The 22,311-nt window shown below is 46.5% G+C and overlaps 2 protein-coding genes across 2 annotated transcripts in view; one reads left to right on the forward strand and one right to left on the reverse strand.

The window, feature by feature from the left end:
• LOC138963299 (copine-9-like) overlaps positions 1 to 22,311 on the forward strand; it is a 43,911-nt gene that overhangs the window by 9,672 nt on the left and 11,928 nt on the right. The window contains exons 3-12 of the mRNA XM_070335363.1: positions 407 to 519; positions 979 to 1,100; positions 2,217 to 2,311; positions 2,717 to 2,806; positions 3,314 to 3,388; positions 14,669 to 14,767; positions 14,937 to 15,015; positions 15,302 to 15,358; positions 16,068 to 16,232; positions 16,626 to 16,814. Of these exons, the coding sequence (XP_070191464.1) occupies positions 407 to 519; positions 979 to 1,100; positions 2,217 to 2,311; positions 2,717 to 2,806; positions 3,314 to 3,388; positions 14,669 to 14,767; positions 14,937 to 15,015; positions 15,302 to 15,358; positions 16,068 to 16,232; positions 16,626 to 16,814 (1,084 nt within the window). The remainder of the gene's footprint in view (positions 1 to 406; positions 520 to 978; positions 1,101 to 2,216; positions 2,312 to 2,716; positions 2,807 to 3,313; positions 3,389 to 14,668; positions 14,768 to 14,936; positions 15,016 to 15,301; positions 15,359 to 16,067; positions 16,233 to 16,625; positions 16,815 to 22,311) is intronic.
• LOC138961022 (uncharacterized) lies at positions 5,326 to 12,458 on the reverse strand. Its single transcript, XM_070332625.1, has 2 exons — positions 10,837 to 12,458; positions 5,326 to 7,370 (listed from the first exon to the last, which is right to left on the reverse strand). Exons 1-2 carry the CDS (start codon positions 11,914 to 11,916, stop codon positions 5,523 to 5,525), a joined length of 2,928 nt encoding a protein of 975 aa, XP_070188726.1. The 5' UTR covers positions 11,917 to 12,458; the 3' UTR covers positions 5,326 to 5,522.

Genomic DNA, 22,311 nt, shown 5'->3' on the forward strand with positions numbered 1-22,311 from the left:
TTTATTATTATTATTATTGTTGAATTGTTTCTTGTATTGTTTTTGCTCTCCCTCACCCCTCAACTCCCTTTTCTGTACATAGTCTGATTTCTTTTTGTTTTAGTTCCTTTTATTTGGTGTTGAATGAAATGTGTTTTTATTGTGTTTTTTAATTTTCCATGTACCCTCACGGGGTTTTATTGGAATAAATAAAACTTGAAACTTGAAACTTGACACAGGCGAGAGAAATAGAGAGAGAGAGGGAGACAGACAGACAGAATGACAGACAGACCGACAGACAGACAGAGAGACAGGGTTAACACAAGCTGCCTGTCCGTATTGCCCCACCAAGAACAACGCACTTAAAATGTAGGTTACTTCTCGGTCTAATGAAGTACGTTGACCACAACTGACCGTGGTGTTTCAGGTCCAACGACCTCCGACAGCACGACTTCGTGGGGTCAGTGGAGGTCAGACTGGACGAGCTGGTGTCCGAGAACCAGGCCATCCACACACTGACCAGGACTCTCAGGGTGCCAGGTAGATCTGTTAGAGATATTCGTAGCAGTTATTGGATTACACCGTAAATGATATTGATGATAATGATGTCTTGGGATTTTCTCTGTTTGTTTGTTTGTTTGTTTGTTGTACTTGGAGGTAAGTGGCGCGTCTTGTTTTTCCGAGTCACAGTGTCAGTTAGTCTCAAACAGGTCTTCCTTCTCCTTCTAATTCTTCTGAAACTTGGGCCTAAAGCTCGTATTGACGGGGAAAGCCCAGCGTCAAAACGTACCTATATGTCATTGGAGAGAAAAAAGCAAAACTACGGGTTTTCTTCATAGTTTTTCTCAGAGGAGCAGAACATCGTTGAAACTACAACAGCTGTTAGCTTGTTCGGATTGTTGGTTGGGTGCTGGTTGCTTGGTTGGCATTGTTTTTCCCTCTGCTAACTGTTCTGCTAACTGGGATATCTTAAATCTATCTTGTGTTTTCTGTGTGCAGGAGATCCGAAGTCACGTGGCACGCTGTGTGTGACGTCAGAGATGGTCAGAGCGTCACGCAGCAAGGTACAGGTACACGCTGTCGGTCACAAACTGGAACAAGTCGGCTTCCTGCAACGAAAGGTGCGTGCACACAGCGTGTAAAGCTTATTACGTCATTGTAATCATTGACTGTAAAGCTTATTCCGTCATTGTAATCATTGACTGTAAAGCTTATTCCGTCATTGTAATCATTGACTGTAAAGCTTATTCCGTCATTGTAATCATTGACTGTAAAGCTTATTCCGTCATTGTAATCATTGACTGTAAAGCGTATTACGTCATTGTAATCATTGACTGTAAAGCTTATTCCGTCATTGTAATCATTGACTGTAAAGCTTATTACGTCATTGTAATCATTGACTGTAAAGCTTATTCCGTCATTGTAATCATTGACTGTAAAGCTTATTACGTCATTGTAATCATTGACTGTAAAGCTTATTCCGTCATTGTAATCATTGACTGTAAAGCTTATTCCGTCATTGTAATCATTGACTGTAAAGCTTATTCCGTCATTGTAATCATTGACTGTAAAGCTTATTCCGTCATTGTAATCATTGACTGTAAAGCTTATTCCGTCATTGTAATCATTGACTGTAAAGCTTATTCCGTCATTGTAATCATTGACTGTAAAGCTTATTCCGTCATTGTAATCATTGACTGTAAAGCTTATTCCGTCATTGTAATCATTGACTGTAAAGCTTATTCCGTCATTGTAATCATTGACTGTAAAGCTTATTCCGTCATTGTAATCATTGACTGAATGGTTTCAGCCGTGGCTTAATTGCGACTGTTTTATTTGACAATTATAAATAAGTTTGTTTTCTATGTTGCATATGTATTTCATCGTCCATGGATGTAGAATGAAAAATGATGTTTTAAAATGTTATTCCCATTCCATGTTTCATATTCCCATACAGTTTCCCATTTTCCCACATAAAATCTGTTGCTAAATATACGCATTTTTCAGCAGTCAGCGCAATCTTTTTTAGCAGATTTTGTGTTGGGCTTTATTTGTCATTACTCCTAATGGTACACTCTGCTTGAAGCTTAGTTCAGACACCGTACAAATCTGACAGTTCACCGCGTTGTTAGATTGATGATGCATTTCTTGTATTCATGTATTGATGAAAGGTTGTGTTTGAACGCCTATTATTGTGGTGTTTGCCTGTAATGATGGTACATGTGTCTGTCACGCAGCCCGACACGCTGCTGGAGGTGGGACGTGCTATAGACAGCATCACATTCCACCCCGTCTATCGTACAGAGATACAGCCCAAGTCTCGGCACCCCTGGTGGGTGTCTGTCTGTCAGTCTGTCTGTTTGTCTGTTTGTCTGTCTGCTGTTTGTGTGTGTACGTAGGTCTGTGTGCCTGTCTGTGTCTGTCTGTCTTCTGTTTGTCTGTCTGTCTGCTGTTTGTCTGTCTGTCTGTCTGTCTGTGTGCCTGTCTGTGTGCCTGTCTATCTGTCTGTCTATTAGTCAGTCTGTGTGTCTGTCTGTATATCAATCTGTCCGTCCGTCCGTCCGTCCGTCTGTCTGTCTGTCTCTCTGTCAGTTTGTCTGTCTAGCTGTCTGTCTGGTCTGTCTGCCTTTTGGTCTGGCTAGCTGGCTGGCTGGCTGGCTGGCTGACTGGCGTTTTTCTGTGTATATATATGTATCCCATTCTGTTTGATGTTGAAGTGTGTTGTGGGTGTGTGCAGGTGGCGACCGTTTGACATCACGGTGCAACGACTGTGTAACGACGACTGGGACAGACAGCTACAGTTCTCCTGCTGGCACGTCAACTTTACGTCAGTATCTGTCGTCTTCATTATCCTCATCATCGTCATAGTCATCCTCATCATCATCATCGTCATAGTCATCATCATCATCGTCGTCGTCATCCTCATCCTCGTCATCATCATCATCGTCGTCGTCATCCTCATCCTCGTCATCATGATCATCGTCATCATCATCCTCATCATCATCATGTGTGTGTGTGTGTCTCTGTGTGTGTGTGTGTGTGCGTGTGCGTGTGTGTGTGTGTGTGTGTGTGTGTATGTGTATGTGTGTGTGTGTATGTGTATGTGTGTCTGTGTGTGTATGTGTATGTGTGTGTGTGTGTATGTGTGTCTGTGTGTGTGCGTGTGTGTGTGTCTGTGTGTCCTATGTGTACGTCAGCGCGTGCATCTGTCTGATTGTGTGTGTTCGGTGTGTACGGTGATAGACCTTGATCCTTATGTATGTATTGCGCATTAAACGTGTGGTTGTACCACAATTCAATCAACCTAATATCTGCGTGTCATGTTTCATATCAGAGGTGGCCCAGGCTCCACGTTTGAGATGATCGGCAAGGTCACCACGACGCTGCGGGAGATGAAAGAGTTGAAGAAGTAAGCATATTTTGGGGTCTTTTACGTGTGCAGGTCATGTCCTGTCTTTGCTTGTTAGCTCTCCATAAAAAATGGAATAGGATGTGTGTGCATTTTGTTTTTGTTAATTCTGACCGAATTGTTTGAACAAGTTCTGAAGCACGTTCATGTTCACTACAGAAACACCACAGACTGACAGAGGCACTAGAACAGACGGACACACACACACACACACACACACACACACACACACACACACACACACACACACACACACACACACACACACACACACACACACACACACACACACACACACACACACACACACACGCACGCACGCACGCACGCACGCACGCACGCACGCACGCACGCACGCACGCACGCACGCACGCACACACACACACACACACACACACACACACACACACACACACACACACACACACACACACACACACACACACACACACACACACACACACACACACACACACACACACGCACGCACACACACACACACACACACACACACACACACACACACACACACACACACACACACACACACACACACAGAGGCATCCAACCAGACATACACACAAACAAACAGGCTCGCACACAATTGAAGATAACGCAGAGTATGTCACAGCTAGCTCAACATATTGCCCGAGGGCATGGCAACAAGACTCAATGTAGGTTATTGGAATGTTTAATTTTCGACAAAACCAAACGTTACATTTGTTGTACGTCGAAAGATCACACTGATGATACAGATAATGAACGTATCACTAAATCGTCTATAAATCTCGCATGCAGAGAGGGACTGTGTTCAAATATTTGCTTTCCAAGGTGACCCCTATGTCATTTTGCTAAATTAGTTCAACCAGCAATTCCCATTCTGAACTTGAAATAGTCACGCCGTTGATTTTTTAGTATGTGTCCCTGTGGAGTGAATGTCTTAATCGTTTACATGGGAACAACTGTACCTTTTATCACAGATACAACCAAAATATTCATTTGGCCGAGAAAGGCCGAAAAAATTATAATGAGTGTGTTGGTTTCTTATTTTAAAATCGCAGTTTTTTTTTAATATACACATCTTTATAAAAACAGACTGCATTCAAATATAAGGCGTATCTCAATAAAATCTACATGTAGAAGATTTCTTAAAACTTTAAGTATTTGAGCCAGTAAGCCTACTTTTAATCTTGTTTAAACAAATCCTGATCGTTTTCAACAACAAAAATGATGTATAAAACACCTATTTAAACTGTTGTCCCGGGGAACGTCCCGGGAGTTGATGAGCGCTTGCTAAAACGATACAGAGACAGAGAAATAATGAAATATCAAAACACTCAGTGCCGCAATTCCCACTCGGAATAGGAAGTGGTGTCTAATCTGGTCTGTTCATTTTTGTAGTATTGACAAAAAAATAAAAAAATAATCAACTTACTTAGATTTCAAAAAGTAAGCAAATGTAGGTCAGTATTCCGCGTCATTTTTCTTGCAGATTAAAAAAAAAGAAAACAACAACACACAACAAACGGTAAACCAGCACTATGCTTTAGTAGCCTGTCCGGTTTCCAAGAAACGGCCTCCACTGCAGTATCCGTTTAGATTTTCAATAACAGCAATTCAGGCCCTCCTTCAGTATAGATTCTTAGCTTTTCAACAAACGCAAGACTAATGTCGAGCCTCCACTGCATAAGCCTTTTAGATTTGCAAGAAACGCACATTCAGGCCTCAACTTCAGTAGCCTTTTAGATTCTTTTAAGACACTCAAAGTAAGGCCTCTGGTTTAGTAGCCTTTCCAATTAAAAAAAAAAAAACACGCAAATTTAGGCCTGCCCTTCAGTAACTTTTCAGATGTTGAAGAAATGCAAGTTCAGGCCTCTACTTCAGTTGCCTGTGACTGTGGAGAGGGAGATCAGACTCCAGAACATGTTCTACAAGCATGTCCCCTCCTCGACCAACTGCGGATCCAGACATGGCCTGACCCAACAGATCTGAGGACCAAAATGTGGGGAGCACTGGAGGACCTGGAAAGAACGTCCATGTTCATGGCATCCTCCAGATTCCGAGTCTGACACAACCGTCGTACGAAGAAGAAGAAGAAGAAGAGTTGCCTGTCAGATGTTCAAGGAACATGAATTCAGGCCTCCGCTTCAGACGACTTGGCCGTGTTAGCAGTGGTGAGAGCGGTGGCAGGTGAGGAGGTGCTGGTGGCGTTAGACGGAGGAGCTGTGCCGAAGCGAGCGCGGTACAGGCGCCACACCCTCGTGTTGCACACGTAGGCCAGGAAGAGCAGCAGGCCCTGGGCAGCGATACACAGCTCGGCCACCACGCGCATCCACTCCTGGTCGGTCAGCTCGGCCAGGAACCCCAGCACCCAGGCGCCGCCCGTCACCGTCACCAGCTTGGCGTACACCAGCACGTCACGCCGCTCGCGAGGTGCACGTGCCTGCAGACGTCGCACGCGCACGATGGCCACGACGGTGAGGGCGAAGCAGGAGAGGTTGGTGATCACCACGAGGCCCAGGGGAACCCAAACGGCCAGCAGGAGGAGGGGATGGAGCTCCGTGTCCAGGAAGCAGAGAGGACCCCCGTAGCCCATGCTGACGCCTCTAGACAAGGCTGAGGAGACGACGACGGTGAGGCCGACGATGAGGGTGGAGATGAGGCTGGTGGCCAGCACGTGCTGCAGGAAGGCCTTCTTCACGCCGCGCTCGCTCAGACTGTGATGGGTCTTGGAGGTGAACACGCGCACCATGTGCGTGCAGCACACGCCCATCCAGCCCAGCGCCGTCAGCCACGCCCAGTGCGTCAACACGCCCACCGCGCGACACACCCACACCACGCCCGTCAGGTGCCAGGGCAGCAGCAGGCTGAGCTGGGCCGTGGCCAGGCTGAGCGACAGGCCCATGTTGTTGAGACCGGGGAGGGCGCGCAGCTGGCGGAACAGCGCGTACGTCACGAAGGTCACCGCCAGGCACACCACGGATACGCTGCCGCAGACGGCGCTCATGACCTGCCGGACCATGGACGTTTGGCGCTGGGATGGTTTGATCACTGTGACGTTCTGCGGAAAGACTTCAGAGAATGTGTCCATGCACATCGCCAGCTGACCATCTCCCGTCAGCCAAGCCCCCTGAGGGTAGGACCTGGCCAGAAAGGACACGGGCTTGTCATCAGGGTCCATGAAGCACGGGAACTTGACCTGCGTGTCGCAGTCGTCACACGTGACCACAGTGAATTCGTCTGGCTGGAAGCGAAGATGTGGGCAGCGTAATTCACCGGTGAATGGCAGAAAGAGATGCTCCAGTCCTATCAGAGGTGACATGTTCTTTTCGTACGGGAACATCGTTTTGTCCACATCGCTTACACCGTCCACAGCAAGATCAGACTTCTCATCCCCGCCACGAAGGAGGCGAGTACTAACGTCAAACGCTTTCAATCTTACAGTCCACTCGCCAAGCGTGACTGACCATTCTTTTTCAAAAAGAGAAGCTAGGAGGTTTTCTGCATGTTCGCGCTGCACAGTCGGTTTTGATAAGACGTAGGCTTCAACCTCGGCTGCGAGGAACCTGGCTTCCTCAGAAGCAATGTCTTCCACGTTCAGCTCTAAACCTGTCATCCCCCCCTCGGCATTGCTCGTCGCGTTGACGTGATTAATAAGCCTTTCCAGCTGCTTCTGGTAGGCCTCCGTGAAGCAGGTCTCGTTCACAGCAGCTGCTGTCGTGATGTTCCCTGCCCGGTCCACAAATGTGAAGCCAATCTTGGCCTCCATCGCTGCCCACAAGGCTTGGCCGTAATAACACGTGTCCGAGTGCACGGACTGCGGAGGGTTTGTAGGGTTGCTGACACGAGTGAAGCCAAGCACGATCGGCTTCAACAGGATGCGGAGGTGGTAGCCAAGACCCCTGACGCGTCTGACAGCTGTGCTGCACACTCCCCCTTCTAGCGTCTTGCCTGCCGCACACTGCAGCTCGCGGCACTCTCCCTGGGCGAAAGAAACAAATCATTTTCTATTTCATTAAAAAATACAAAAAGTAGGTTGTTTGAGTTGGGATTATTTTTGAAATATGTTTATACTAAAAGCCATAAATGAACCTTGAGAAAATAATGTCAGTATTCTGTGCTTGTCTGTCTACTTTATAGAGCACGAGTTCCACGCACTGGGGATTTGTCTTTTGTTTTGTAAAATCACAGTCCTTCTCATCTTAACGACTGTAGGTTCACCATTTCAGATCTTGCCAGGCTTCACGGGATAAGACCTTCCCTCTACAGGAACACACACCCTGAAGCAATCGCTCAACTGCTTTCTGTGTGGCATGGCACTGCTTTCTGTGTGGCATGGCACTGCTTTCTGTGTGGCATGGCACTGCTTTCTGTGTGGCATGGCCCTGCTTTCTGTGTGGCATGGTACTGCTTTCTGTGTGGCATGGCACTGCTTTCTGTGTGGTACTGCTTTCTGTGTGGCATGGCACTGCTTTGTGTGTGGCATGGTACTGCTTTCTGTGTGGCATGGCACTGCTTTCTGTGTGGCATGGTACTGCTTTCTGTGTGGCATGGTACTGCTTTCTGTGTGGCATGGCACTGCTTTGTGTGTGGCATGGTACTGCTTTCTGTGTGGCATGGCACTGCTTTCTGTGTGGCATGGTACTGCTTTCTGTGTGGCATGGCACTGCTTTCTGTGTGGCACTGCTTTCTGTGTGGCATGGTACTGCTTTCTGTGTGGCATGGTACTGCTTTCTGTGTGGCATGGCACTGCTTTCTGTGTGGCATGGTACTGCTTTCTGTGTGGCATGGCCCTGCTTTCTGTGTGACATGGTACTGCTTTCTGTGTGACATGATACTGCTTTCTGTGTGGCATGGTACTGCTTTCTGTGTGGCACTGCTTTCTGTGTGGCATGGTACTGCTTTCTGTGTGGCACTGCTTTCTGTGTGACATGGTACTGCTTTCTGTGTGGCATGGCACTGCTTTCTGTGTGGCATGGCACTGCTTTCTGTGTGGCATGGCCCTGCTTTCTGTGTGGCATGGCACTGTTTTTTGTGTGGCATGGTACTGCTTTCTGTGTGGCATGGCACTGCTTTCTGTGTGGCATGGCACTGCTTTTAAGAATTATTTTCTTTGCATACTGCAATGGCAAACTGAGAAAATACTTCATGAAAACGGATCCCACTCTGCAGAGAGAGTCCAGGACTGTCCCTTTTATCACACAGAGAGTCCAGGCTGCTGGCTGTCGGTAGGTTACCTGGACTGTGCCTTTTATCACACAGAGAGTCCAGGCTGCTGGCTGTCGGTAGGTTACCATATCTAAGATGGTGGGCCGACTCGGTTACATAGGAAGGACTGTCCCTTTTATCACACAGAGAGTCCAGGCTGCTGGCTGTCGGTAGGTTACCTTATCTAAGATGGTGGGCCGACTGGGTTACATGGGAAGGACTGTCCCTTTTATCACACAGAGAGTCCAGGCTGCTGGCTGTCGGTAGGTTACCTTATCTAAGATGGTGGGCCGACTGGGTTACATGGGAAGGACTGTCCCTTTTATCACACAGAGAGTCCAGGCTGCTGGCTGTCGGTAGGTTACCATATCTAAGATGGTGGGCCGACTCGGTTACATGGGAAGGACTGTCCCTTTTATCACACAGAGAATCCAGGCTGCTGGCTGTCGGTAGGTTACCATATCTAAGATGGTGGGCCGACTCGGTTACATGGGAAGGACTGTCCCTTTTATCACACAGAGAGTCCAGGCTGCTGGCTGTCGGTAGGTTACCTTATCTAAGATGGTGGGCCGACTGGGTTACATGGGAAGGACTGTCCCTTTTATCACACAGAGAGTCCAGGCTGCTGGCTGTCGGTAGGTTACCATATCTAAGATGGTGGGCCGACTCGGTTACATGGGAAGGACTGTCCCTTTTATCACACAGAGAGTCCAGGCTGCTGGCTGTCGGTAGGTTACCTTATCTAAGATGGTGGGCCGACTCGGTTACATGGGAAGGACTGTCCCTTTTATCACACAGAGAGTCCAGGCTGCTGGCTGTCGGTAGGTTACCATATCTAAGATGGTGGGCCGACTCGGTTACATGGGAAGGACTGTGCCTTTTATCACAGAGAGAGTCCAGGCTGCTGGCTGTCGGTAGGTTACCTTATCTAAGATGGTGGGCCGACTCGGTTACATGGGAAGGACTGTCCCTTTTATCACACAGAGAGTCCAGGCTGCTGGCTGTCGGTAGGTTACCATATCTAAGATGGTGGGCCGACTCGGTTACATGGGAAGGACTGTCCCTTTTATCACACAGAGAGTCCAGGCTGCTGGCTGTCGGTAGGTTACCATATCTAAGATGGTGGGCCGACTCGGTTACATGGGAAGGACTGTCCCTTTTATCACACAGAGAATCCAGGCTGTAGGTTACCATATCTAAGATGGTGGGCCGACTCGGTTACATGGGAAGGACTGTCCCTTTTATCACAGAGAGAATCCAGGCTGTAGGTTACCATATCTAAGATGGTGGGCCGACTCGGTTACATGGGAAGGACTGTGCCTTTTATCACAGAGATAATCCAGGCTGTAGGTTACCATATCTAAGATGGTGGGCCGAATCGGTTACATGGCAGGGATGGCCAAATCTAAACATTTTAACTCGCCAACCCGGCGAGTAACTTCAAGAAAGTTACTAGCCCGCCAGAAATGTTGCTGGCCCGGTACATACCACAGTTGCTGCATCTGCAGTGTGTATATGGCTTTGAAACTCGATATTACAACCAAAAGTGTTGCATTGGGCCAGAATTTTCACTGGCCAGCCGGGAGAGTTGCCAGGCGGTTTTTACTAGCACGGCGGATTTTTGACTCGCCCCTGGCGATCGGGCGGACGATTGGCCATCCATGCATGGGAAGGACTGTGCCTTTTATTTCAGATAAAACCTAAAATCATTTGGCCGAGGAAAATATATTTCCCATAACAAGGCCTAAAAAATTGAAATAAGTGTGTTGGTTTCTTATGTTTAAATCGCAGTTTTTTTTTAATATAAACATCTTTACAAAAACACACTGTACAATCTAATATAAGGCGTACCTCAATAAAATCTACATGTAGAAGATTTCTTAAAAATCAAAGTTTTTCAGCCGGTATTTTTAATCTTGTTTAAACAAATCCTGATATTTTTCAACAACAAAAATGATGAAAACAAGACCTATTTAAACTGTTGCCCGGGGCAACGTCCCGGAAGTTAACGAACGCTAAAACGATAGAGAGACAGAGAAACGATGAAATATCAAAACACTCAGTGCCGCTGGGAGTCTTACAATGGGGAAAACCAATTACAGAGATTATTTGGAGACAATCTTAAAAAAGAGGTTATTAGAATGAAGGCAGTCTTCAATAGGGTGGTCTTTAAAAGGAGGTAAGGGGGGGGGTCTGATGTAAAGGACTCTTCCTGAAGTATGGTGATAAGCATGTCTTACCTCTGGGTGGGGCCAATAGCCCTCAGAACAGTCAGACCGCGGCCGTGTCCTGATAGCGGTCAAAACGACGGTGTCAAACATGAGTCCCGTACTGGTGCGTATGATATCTGGCACCCGAAAACCCGGCGACCCAGAGATGAGACAATGCTCGAGGAGGGACTCCTCGTCTTCGTTACACATGACGCAGAAAGCATTTGCGTAAAGTCCCCCGTTTTTGATGAGCACTGCAGCCCCTCTCGGGCTGTCCGACTCTTCACAAGCTTTCCTAACGTCTTCGTCTTTCACTGCCCACTGGCCGGTCACGTTGCAGGTGGACACGGCGTGTCCGGAGAAGAGGGAGAGGTCCGAACAGCTGTGGTAGTCCGCGGGTCGGACCAGTGGATTTCTGGTGAAGCCGCAAAGATCTGGTAGCTGAATGGCGCGCTCGTCGTAATCGGTGTCGTTCATTGCGTCGTACAAGTACTGGTTGTGGAGACACCTCACACCCCACTCTGCCAAGTCCTCGTTGTCATGGTTGCAGGCGGCGCAGTGCATGTTGGTATACGTCACGAACGAAGAGTTGGACGTGACAGGAAGCACTGTGTCACGTCTCCTTGGCAACGTCTTGGATTCGCACAGCTCGCGCTCATCATTTTCTGCGGGAAAATCAGGATGGCACTTGACCACCGATAAAACGCGCGCAGACATTTCATCAAAATCAACCAAGCATTGAGATCTTTCTGTAGCTGGGGGGACCCAGTCCTGACCTTCTTGAGGACAGCATGTTCCTTCCCTGTCGCAATACGGCTCACACGTGCAGGGGAAACAGCGCAAGCACTCTTCACTGTCAGCGGGGCTGTCCGATCCGCTCGGTCCGTGACAGCGGTGGTGACACACCCGATTGTGGAACTCTTCTCCTGTCTCTCTGCTTTTATTCCAGAAAAGGGGTATTTGGGCCGTAGCGACATCGGGGGAGTATCCGAAATAAATGTGGTCTGGAAAGACACCGGCAAATTCCGTGTCGTTGCTTTGTTGCACAGTAGGAGCAACAAGCAGCGAGAGATGAATGACGACCAAGCGCAAGAAAACCCCACAATCCATGTTTGAGGCGAAATTTATTAGTTGTCACCAAATATTTGCATGGAAAAACTATAAAACTTTGGCCGTCGTTCAATCTCTCTCTCCTTTCGTTAGCGAAACACCAAGCTGGTCTTTAGCAGGTGAATACCCGGGGTACAGGCCTCTTCTATTCTTCACGCTCTTTCCTCTAAAAGAAACGAAAGTTGTTGGGTTCTGTTGTTGTTTTTTACCGTGAAGCAAATATCTTCACCACAAACCACAAAACTCGCAAATATGCATCCTCCTTAAGCCGAACAAACTGACTCAGTCCCTTTGGCCACCAGAGTTGTTTTTGTTTTTGTTCTTTTTGACAGTGAAGCACATATCTTCAACATTTAAACCACATAACTCTAAAATATCAGCCTCCAAAAGTCGAAAAGAACTAACTCAGCCCCTTAAGCCACCTGAGCTGTTGGGTTTTTGTTTTGTTTTTGGACCGTGAAGCACATATCTTCAACATTTAAACCACCTAACTCTCAAATATCAGTCGACACAAGCCAAACAAACTAACTCGGACCCCTCATCGCCCGGATCTGTTGAAACATTGACAACGTTCACAGCGCAGTGTGGGTTTTATGCGATTAATTGACTAATGGCCTCTGACCAGGCGGTTGCGCCCTAATGAATAGATCAGCGCCATCTCTATGCTTCCTGCTTGTCACAGGATGGGCTGTGTGGGTAGGTGAATCATTGGTGGGGGTAGGTCGACAATGGAATCGATGAAAGAGCGGATCGGGGGACGGAGTTGATGGGAGGGTCAAGGGGGCAGGGGGGAGGGGGGAGGGGTGTTGGAGAGTGAGAGGATACATGTATGATGTGTCTATTTTACTCGTATTACCAAACATTTCCTTTTGAATCTCTCTCTCTCTCTCTCTCTCTCTCTCTCTCTCTCTCTCTCTCTCTCTCTCTCTCCCTGTCTCTCTTTCTCTTTTACACACACACACACACACACACACCCACACACCCATAACCTCCCCCCAACACACACACATACACACACACACACACACACACACACACACACACACACACATATCTACCCCAACACCCCCTCCGCGGGTTAGGGGGAGTCCCATATTGGTTGGGACGAGAAAGAATTTACCCGATGCTAACCAGCATGTCGTAAGAGGCGACTAACAGGTTCTGTTTCTCCTTTTACCCTTGTTAAGTGTTTCTTGTATAGAATATAGTCAATGTTTGTAAAGATTTTAGTCAAGCAGTGTGTAAGAAATGTTACGTCCTTTGTACTGGAAACTTGCATTCTCCCAGTAAGGTCATATATTGTACTACGTTGCAAGCCCCTGGAGCAATTTTTTGATTAGTGCTTTTGTGAACAAGAAACAATTAACAAGTGGCTCTATCCCATCTCCCCCCTTTCCCCTATCCCATCTCCCCCTTCCCCGATATAACCTTGAATGGTTGAAAACGACGTTAAACACCAAATAAAGAAAGAAAGATCTACCCCATCACAATAACACAGAAACTCACAGATACAAGCAACAGAAGCGCTTATTGCGCAGTGACTCTAACTAATTATTAAATCATAAAGGTTAGAGCCCAATTTCTCCCTAGAGAAGTGTTCGCGAATAGCGGCATTCGATGACACCACTAGGATTGATAGAATCCAGGGGACATCATCTTGAATAATAAATTGACGGGAAAGGCTATAATAACAAAATACCCCATTGTGTCTAAACTTTCAGCTTTGTCGTCAACATGTCAACATGTATTACTTTGTCGTCAACATGTATTACTCTGTCGCTGAAAACGCGGCTTTTTGGAAAGCAGGTTACGTGGGAGTCCCTTTTATTTGTGTGGGGTCTGGAAAAAAATGTTCACTGAATTATTGGAATTCTCTGGAAAATGCCAGGTCACTGGCATTTATTCTTTTTGGTGACGTTTTCTTTGTGTAGTTCCTATTGCATTTAAAAACAAGTCGCGTGAGGCGAAATGACTGCTTTTAGCCAAGCTGTCCAACTTACAGAATGAATCTGAACGCACTGCATTTTTCACCAAGACCGTATTGCGTCGTCAGTCCCCTGCTCGTGGAAAGGGCAGTGAAATTGACAAGCCAGTATAGCGCGGTAGTGGTTGCGCTGAGCAGGATAGCACGCTTTTCTGTATCTCTATTCTTTTTAACTTTATGATGAGCTTGTTTTTAACCCAAACATAACATATGTAAATATATATGTTTTTGGTATCAGGAACCGACAAGGAATAAGTAGACATTGGTTTTAAATCGATTTTGGAAATTTAATTTTATTCATAACTTTCATATTTTTAATTTTTAGAGCTTGTTTTTAATCCGAATGAAACATATTTTTACTTTTTTTTTAATCAGAAAAGGATGAGGAATAAACTGAAATTCAGTTTGAATCGTTTTATATTAAAAAAAATCATTTTAATTACAATTTTCATGATATGTTCAATGACCAAATTCATAAATTAATGTTTAAGCCTCCGAGCTGAAATGCAATACCAAAGTCCGGCCTTTGTCGAAGATTGCTTGACCAAAATTGCAATCCATTTGATCGAAAAATGAGGGCATGACAATGCGGCCTCAACTTTCACAAAAAAGCCGGATATGACGTCATCAAAGACATTTTTGCTCTTGTAAAAACAGCCGAATAGACAGTAGTGGTGGTAATGATAAAAAACGGCTTTCATGAAAAGAATATTGCATTGAACTAAGTTGTTTCCCTACTAGTAACGTTGTTTATGTCTGTACTTTCAGCGACGGTCACCACAGAAAACTCCACCTTGTCAGCCCTAAGCGAGAGAAGAAGGGGAAGAAGGATACCTTCGCTGGGACTTTACGCTTCTATCAATTTACGTCAGTATAACGTATGAGTAAGGGTGTGTGTGTGTGTGGGTGTATGTGTATGTGTGTGTGTGTGTGTGTGCCGGTGTGTTAGTGTGTGTGTGTGTGTGTGTGTGTGTGTGTGTGTGTCTAATATCAAAAAGAACCTTCTCCAAACTAATGTACATTTATTCCATTTCAGAATCGACATGCAATACTCGCTGATAGACTACATACGTGGCGGAATGCAGTTGCGACTTGTCATTGCCATCGATTTCACGGTGAGTCTGTCCTCGCACTTACCTCGTTCCTCATTCCGTGTAGTTAGGATTATAACAAAAATGTAATTGTCGGTATACGCAGCGTGGTGCTGTAACCGAAACGAAGTCTCCAAGCCTCAGTAATTCTCATCACATGACCTTCAGTGTAACCAGTAACCTCACGTTTTCTATGACACGGCATTTCTACATTTCTGTCTGGCACGATGACCTATAGCTGCATGGTTAGGCTTTTTTTGGAAGAAATGTTTGATCGTTGAAAAATAAGCCATGTATGTGACTGTTTCAGGCTTCAAACGGTGCTACACAAGATTCATTATCCTTACACAACCTCCACGCAAAAAGGGTCAGTCAGTATTTGTTGAGGATATTTCATTCCTTTGTGTTTTGTCATTAGATCATGTCTGTTTTTAAGAACTATAACTTACTGAGTTGCGAGGCAGATCACAGATAACAAGTTATGAAACAGATGGATCTATGATGTAGTTTGATTAAAACAAAGAATGGAAGAAATTAAGACAGGGGCCTGTCACTCCGCCCGAAAGAACACATTGTCCCAATGTGACTTTCGGCAGTCTTTTCCGCTTTTGTTGGTTTCTTAAGAACGACTGGCGGGGCCAAGGCGTTGCGGCATTAGTTTACCTGTATATGTGTGCAAACAATTGGGCGTATTGTGTGAACTAATTGTATCTGTGTAAAGTGTACTTAGTGTACTGAGTAGCGACAGACCGCTACACTGAAACTGTTCCTCTCAATAGTGTTGTGCTCGCTATTTTTCTGGATGACTTTGAAGCTCAGACCCAATCGGCTGACTGACAAATTGACGCCATCTTAGGTACAGTTGGTCTATCATTGGAGAAGTGAGATTGAAATGCTACAACACTAACACAAATTTGCCTTTTGGGTTTTACGTCCACTTAGGACCAGTTGGTTTGGGACAGGCAATATGCTTCGTGGAGGGACAAAAGACAGCACAGACAGACACGCAGACAATGAAGTGTGTGATCCAATTGGAGTTATAGCTCTCCGGCTAAGTTGTTGTTGGCATATTGCAGGCCAACCAGTATCTGAACGCCATCGAGTCACTGGGAGGGGTGATAGCACGCTACGACCTGCAGCAGAGGGTGGCTGTCTACGGCTTCGGTGCTAAGGTCAAGGGAAGCCCCGCCCCCTCCCACTGCTTTCCCCTGCATCCCGACACCTGGGTCAAAGGCGTCACGGTGAGTATTTACATATTTGCCCCGCCCCCTCTTTACTATTCTTTTCAATTTTTTTTCTGCGTAGGGCATCTTGACACCTTGGTAAACGGCGTCACTGTGAGTGTTGTTGTTGTTGTTGTTGTTGTTGTTGTTGTTGTTGTTGTTGTTGTTGTTGTTGTTGTTGTTGTTGTTTTTGTTGTTGTTTTGCTTTGTTGTTTTCTTGTTTCAGTTTTTGACCCTTCATCTTGACACCCGGGTAAAAGACGTCACGGTTAGTTACTTGCATACTGACCACGCCCTCTTTACTCTTCATCTTGACACTTGGCGTGCATATTCCCTTCCTCGCACACGAATGTTCTGACTTGAGAAAATAAAGTTGTCTATCTCATTGATGTGTCTTATCCTAACCCACAGGGTGTCACAGACGCCTACAACAACATTTTGCCGACCTTGAACTTCGCTGGCCCCACCTACATAACGCCCGTGCTGCAGGAGACGATAGAACTGACCCAGAGAGACCACGTGACCCAGAGAGACCACGTGACACAGAGAGACCACGTGACCCAGGACTCGCAGCCTTACTTTGTTCTTCTCGTCATCACGGTCAGTGACTTGCTTTCACGAAGTCTTTTCCCTGCTTCACTTGTTTTGCTTACTGAAAGATTGTTTCACTACTGTTTGGGGCGGGGAGATTATGGTCATCCTGGAAGAAGAAGAAGAAGAAGAACAACAACAACAACAACAACAACAACAACAACATGTAACAACAACAACAATAGTTTAATTAAGCTTGGTATTCTGTGTAAATGTTGATGATCATTATGTGTAGAACAAACATTGAAACACAGGGAGTATTACAACACAGGGAGTATTACAACACAGGGAGTATTACAACACAGGGAGTATTACAACACAGGGAGTATTACAACACAGGGAGTATTACATCTAAAGTTTTTTAACACAGTCCTGCAGTGAAAGAATCTTACTGCAATAAAGTTAAATAAAAAATGAATCCTAAAATTCCACTCGTTCTGTAAGCTTAAGATCTTGGTAGGGATGGCATTAAGACAGGTGCATTTATATACAGGACGGTAGAACGGAGGCGAAGTGGGCAGAGGTTTGGGGGGTGGGGGGGGTAGGGGGGGGGGGGGGGGGGTAGGGGGGGTGGGGGGGGGGTAGGGGGGTGGGGGGGGGGGGGGTAGGGGGGGTGGGGGTGGGGGGGTGTTGAGGGAGGGGCGTACGTGACGGTGGGGTCGAGATAGAATTTGCTTGTGTTCATCTGAACACAACCTTCTCCATAGAGACGCACGGTTCTATCAGAGATACATGGAATGTAGGCCTATGTCCTATAACAAGTTATGAAACAGATGGATCTATGATGTAGTTTGATTAAAACAAAGATTGGAAGAAATTAAGACAGGGGCCTGTCACTCCGCCCAAAAGAACACATTGTCCCAATGTGACTTTCGGCAGCCTTTTCCGCTTTTGTTGGTTTCTTAAGAACGACTGGCGGGGTCAAGGAGTTGCGGAATTAGTTTCTATATATATATACGACTAGTGTCTGTCTGTCTGTCTGTCTGTTCGCGATGCACGGCGATGTCTCTGGTTCTATACACTGTCAGTGTGTGTCCACGTTCTATACACTGTCAGTGTGTGTCCACGTTCTGTACACTGTCAGTGTGTGTCCACGTTCTATACACTGTCAGTGTGTGTCCACGTTCTATACACTGTCAGTGTGTGTCCACGTTCTAGTACACTGTCAGTGTGTGTCCACGTTCTATACACTGTCAGTGTGTCCACGTTCTATACACTGTCAGTGTGTGTCCACGTTCTATACACTGTCAGTGTGTGTCCACGTTCTGTACACTGTCAGTGTGTGTCCACGTTCTATACACTGTCAGTGTGTGTCCACGTTCTATACACTGTCAGTGTGTGTCCACGTTCTATACACTGTCAGTGTGTGTCCACGTTCTATACACTGTCAGTGTGTGTCCACGTTCTATACACTGTCAGTGTGTGTCCACGTTCTATACACTGTCAGTGTGTGTCCACGTTCTATACACTGTCAGTGTGTGTCCACGTTCTATACACTGTCAGTGTGTGTCCACGTTCTATACACTGTCAGTGTGTGTCCACGTTCTATACACTGTCAGTGTGTGTCCACGTTCTATACACTGTCAGTGTGTGTCCACGTTCTATACACTGTCAGTGTGTGTCCACGTTCTGTACACTGTCAGTGTGTGTCCACGTTCTATACACTGTCAGTGTGTGTGTCCACGTTCTATACACTGTCAGTGTGTGTCCACGTTCTATACACTGTCAGTGTGTGTCCACGTTCTATACACTGTCAGTGTGTGTCCACGTTCTATACACTGTCAGTGTGTGTCCACGTTCTGTACACTGTCAGTGTGTGTCCACGTTCTATACACTGTCAGTGTGTGTCCACGTTCTATACACTGTCAGTGTGTGTCCACGTTCTATACACTGTCAGTGTGTCCACGTTCCGTACACTGTCAGTGTGTGTCCACGTTCTATACACTGTCAGTGTGTGTCCACGTTCTATACACTGTCAGTGTGTGTCCACGTTCTATACACTGTCAGTGTGTGTCCACGTTCTATACACTGTCAGTGTGTGTCCACGTTCTATACACTGTCAGTGTGTGTCCACGTTCTGTACACTGTCAGTGTGTCCACGTTCTATACACTGTCAGTGTGTGTCCACGTTCTATACACTGTCAGTGTGTGTCCACGTTCTATACACTGTCAGTGTGTGTCCACGTTCTGTACACTGTCAGTGTGTGTCCACGTTCTATACACTGTCAGTGTGTGTCCACGTTCTGTACACTGTCAGTGTGTGTCCACGTTCTATACACTGTCAGTGTGTGTCCACGTTCTATACACTGTCAGTGTGTGTCCACGTTCTATACACTGTCAGTGTGTGTCCACGTTCTATACACTGTCAGTGTGTCCACGTTCTATACACTGTCAGTGTGTGTCCACGTTCTATACACTGTCAGTGTGTGTCCACGTTCTATACACTGTCAGTGTGTGTCCACGTTCTATACACTGTCAGTGTGTGTCCACGTTCTGTACACTGTCAGTGTGTGTCCACGTTGTGTACACTGTCAGTGTGTGTCCACGTTCTATACACTGTCAGTGTGTCCACGTTCTATACACTGTCAGTGTGTCCACGTTCTATACACTGTCAGTGTGTGTCCACGTTCTATACACTGTCAGTGTGTGTCCACGTTCTGTACACTGTCAGTGTGTCCACGTTCTGTACACTGTCAGTGTGTCCACGTTCTGTACACTGTCAGTGTGTCCACGTTCTGTACACTGTCAGTGTGTCCACGTTCTGTACACTGTCAGTGTGTCCACGTTCTATACACTGTCAGTGTGTGTCCACGTTCTGTACACTGTCAGTGTGTCCACGTTCTATACACTGTCAGTGTGTGTCCACGTTCTGTACACTGTCAGTGTGTGTCCACGTTCTATACACTGTCAGTGTGTGTCCACGTTCTATACACTGTCAGTGTGTCCACGTTCTGTACACTGTCAGTGTGTGTCCACGTTCTGTACACTGTCAGTGTGTGTCCACGTTCTATACACTGTCAGTGTGTGTCCACGTTCTATACACTGTCAGTGTGTGTCCACGTTCTGTACACTGTCAGTGTGTCCACGTTCTGTACACTGTCAGTGTGTGTCCACGTTCTATACACTGTCAGTGTGTGTCCACGTTCTATACACTGTCAGTGTGTGTCCACGTTCTGTACACTGTCAGTGTGTGTCCACGTTCTGTACACTGTCAGTGTGTCCACGTTCTGTACACTGTCAGTGTGTGTCCACGTTCTATACACTGTCAGTGTGTGTCCACGTTCTATACACTGTCAGTGTGTGTCCACGTTCTGTACACTGTCAGTGTGTGTCCACGTTCTGTACACTGTCAGTGTGTGTCCACGTTCTATACACTGTCAGTGTGTGTCCACGTTCTATACACTGTCAGTGTGTGTCCACGTTCTATACACTGTCAGTGTGTGTCCACGTTCTATACACTGTCAGTGTGTGTCCACGTTCTGTACACTGTCAGTGTGTGTCCACGTTCTGTACACTGTCAGTGTGTGTCCACGTTCTATACACTGTCAGTGTGTGTCCACGTTCTATACACTGTCAGTGTGTCCACGTTCTATACACTGTCAGTGTGTGTCCACGTTCTATACACTGTCAGTGTGTGTCCACGTTCTATACACTGTCAGTGTGTGTCCACGTTCTGTACACTGTCAGTGTGTGTCCACGTTCTATACACTGTCAGTGTGTGTCCACGTTCTATACACTGTCAGTGTGTGTCCACGTTCGTGTACACTGTCAGTGTGTGTCCACGTTCTATACACTGTCAGTGTGTGTCCACGTTCTATACACTGTCAGTGTGTGTCCACGTTCTATACACTGTCAGTGTGTGTCCACGTTCTATACACTGTCAGTGTGTGTCCACGTTCTATACACTGTCAGTGTGTGTCCACGTTCTATACACTGTCAGTGTGTGTCCACGTTCTATACACTGTCAGTGTGTGTCCACGTTCTATACACTGTCAGTGTGTGTCCACGTTCTGTACACTGTCAGTGTGTGTCCACGTTCTATACACTGTCAGTGTGTGTCCACGTTCTATACACTGTCAGTGTGTGTCCACGTTCTATACACTGTCTGTGTGTGTCCACGTTCTATACACTGTCAGTGTGTGTCCACGTTCTGTACACTGTCAGTGTGTCCACGTTCTATACACTGTCAGTGTGTGTCCACGTTCTATACACTGTCAGTGTGTGTCCACGTTCTGTACACTGTCAGTGTGTGTCCACGTTCTATACACTGTCAGTGTGTGTCCACGTTCTATACACTGTCAGTGTGTGTCCACGTTCTATACACTGTCAGTGTGTGTCCACGTTCTATACACTGTCAGTGTGTGTCCACGTTCTATACACTGTCAGTGTGTGTCCACGTTCTATACACTGTCTGTGTGTGTCCACGTTCTGTACACTGTCAGTGTGTGTCCACGTTCTATACACTGTCAGTGTGTGTCCACGTTCTATACACTGTCAGTGTGTGTCCACGTTCTATACACTGTCAGTGTGTGTCCACGTTCTATACACTGTCAGTGTGTGTCCACGTTCTATACACTGTCAGTGTGTGTCCACGTTCTATACACTGTCAGTGTGTGTCCACGTTCTATACACTGTCAGTGTGTCCACGTTCTGTACACTGTCAGTGTGTGTCCACGTTCTATACACTGTCAGTGTGTGTGTCCACGTTCTATACACTGTCAGTGTGTGTCCACGTTCTATACACTGTCAGTGTGTGTCCACGTTCTATACACTGTCAGTGTGTCCACGTTCTATACACTGTCAGTGTGTGTCCACGTTCTATACACTGTCTGTGTGTGTCCACGTTCTATACACTGTCAGTGTGTGTCCACGTTCTATACACTGTCAGTGTGTGTCCACGTTCTATACACTGTCAGTGTGTGTCCACGTTCTATACACTGTCAGTGTGTGTCCACGTTCTATACACTGTCAGTGTGTCCACGTTCTATACACTGTCAGTGTGTGTCCACGTTCTATACACTGTCAGTGTGTGTGTCCACGTTCTGTACACTGTCAGTGTGTGTCCACGTTCTATACACTGTCAGTGTGTGTCCACGTTCTATACACTGTCAGTGTGTCCACGTTCTGTACACTGTCTGTGTGTGTCCACGTTCTATACACTGTCTGTGTGTGTCCACGTTCTATACACTGTCAGTGTGTGTCCACGTTCTGTACACTGTCAGTGTGTGTGTCCACGTTCTGTACACTGTCAGTGTGTGTCCACGTTCTATACACTGTCAGTGTGTGTCCACGTTCTATACACTGTCAGTGTGTGTCCACGTTCTGTACACTGTCAGTGTGTGTCCACGTTCTGTACACTGTCAGTGTGTGTCCACGTTCTGTACACTGTCAGTGTGTGTGTCCACGTTCTGTACACTGTCAGTGTGTGTCCACGTTCTATACACTGTCAGTGTGTGTCCACGTTCTATACACTGTCAGTGTGTCCACGTTCTGTACACTGTCAGTG

Source organism: Littorina saxatilis, linkage group LG3, assembly GCF_037325665.1.
Source record: "Littorina saxatilis isolate snail1 linkage group LG3, US_GU_Lsax_2.0, whole genome shotgun sequence".
NCBI classification, from domain to species: domain Eukaryota; kingdom Metazoa; phylum Mollusca; class Gastropoda; order Littorinimorpha; family Littorinidae; genus Littorina; species Littorina saxatilis.

Bases quoted from the DNA above. Each gene is read 5' to 3' on its own strand.
- LOC138961022 (XM_070332625.1), bottom strand. From the start codon at position 11,916: ATGGATTGTGGGGTTTTCTTGCGCTTGGTCGTCATTCATCTCTCGCTG. The intron at 7,371-10,836 runs GTAAGACATGCT...TCTTTCGCCCAG, and splicing joins GCTATTGGCCCCACCCAGAG to GGAGAGTGCCGCGAGCTGCA.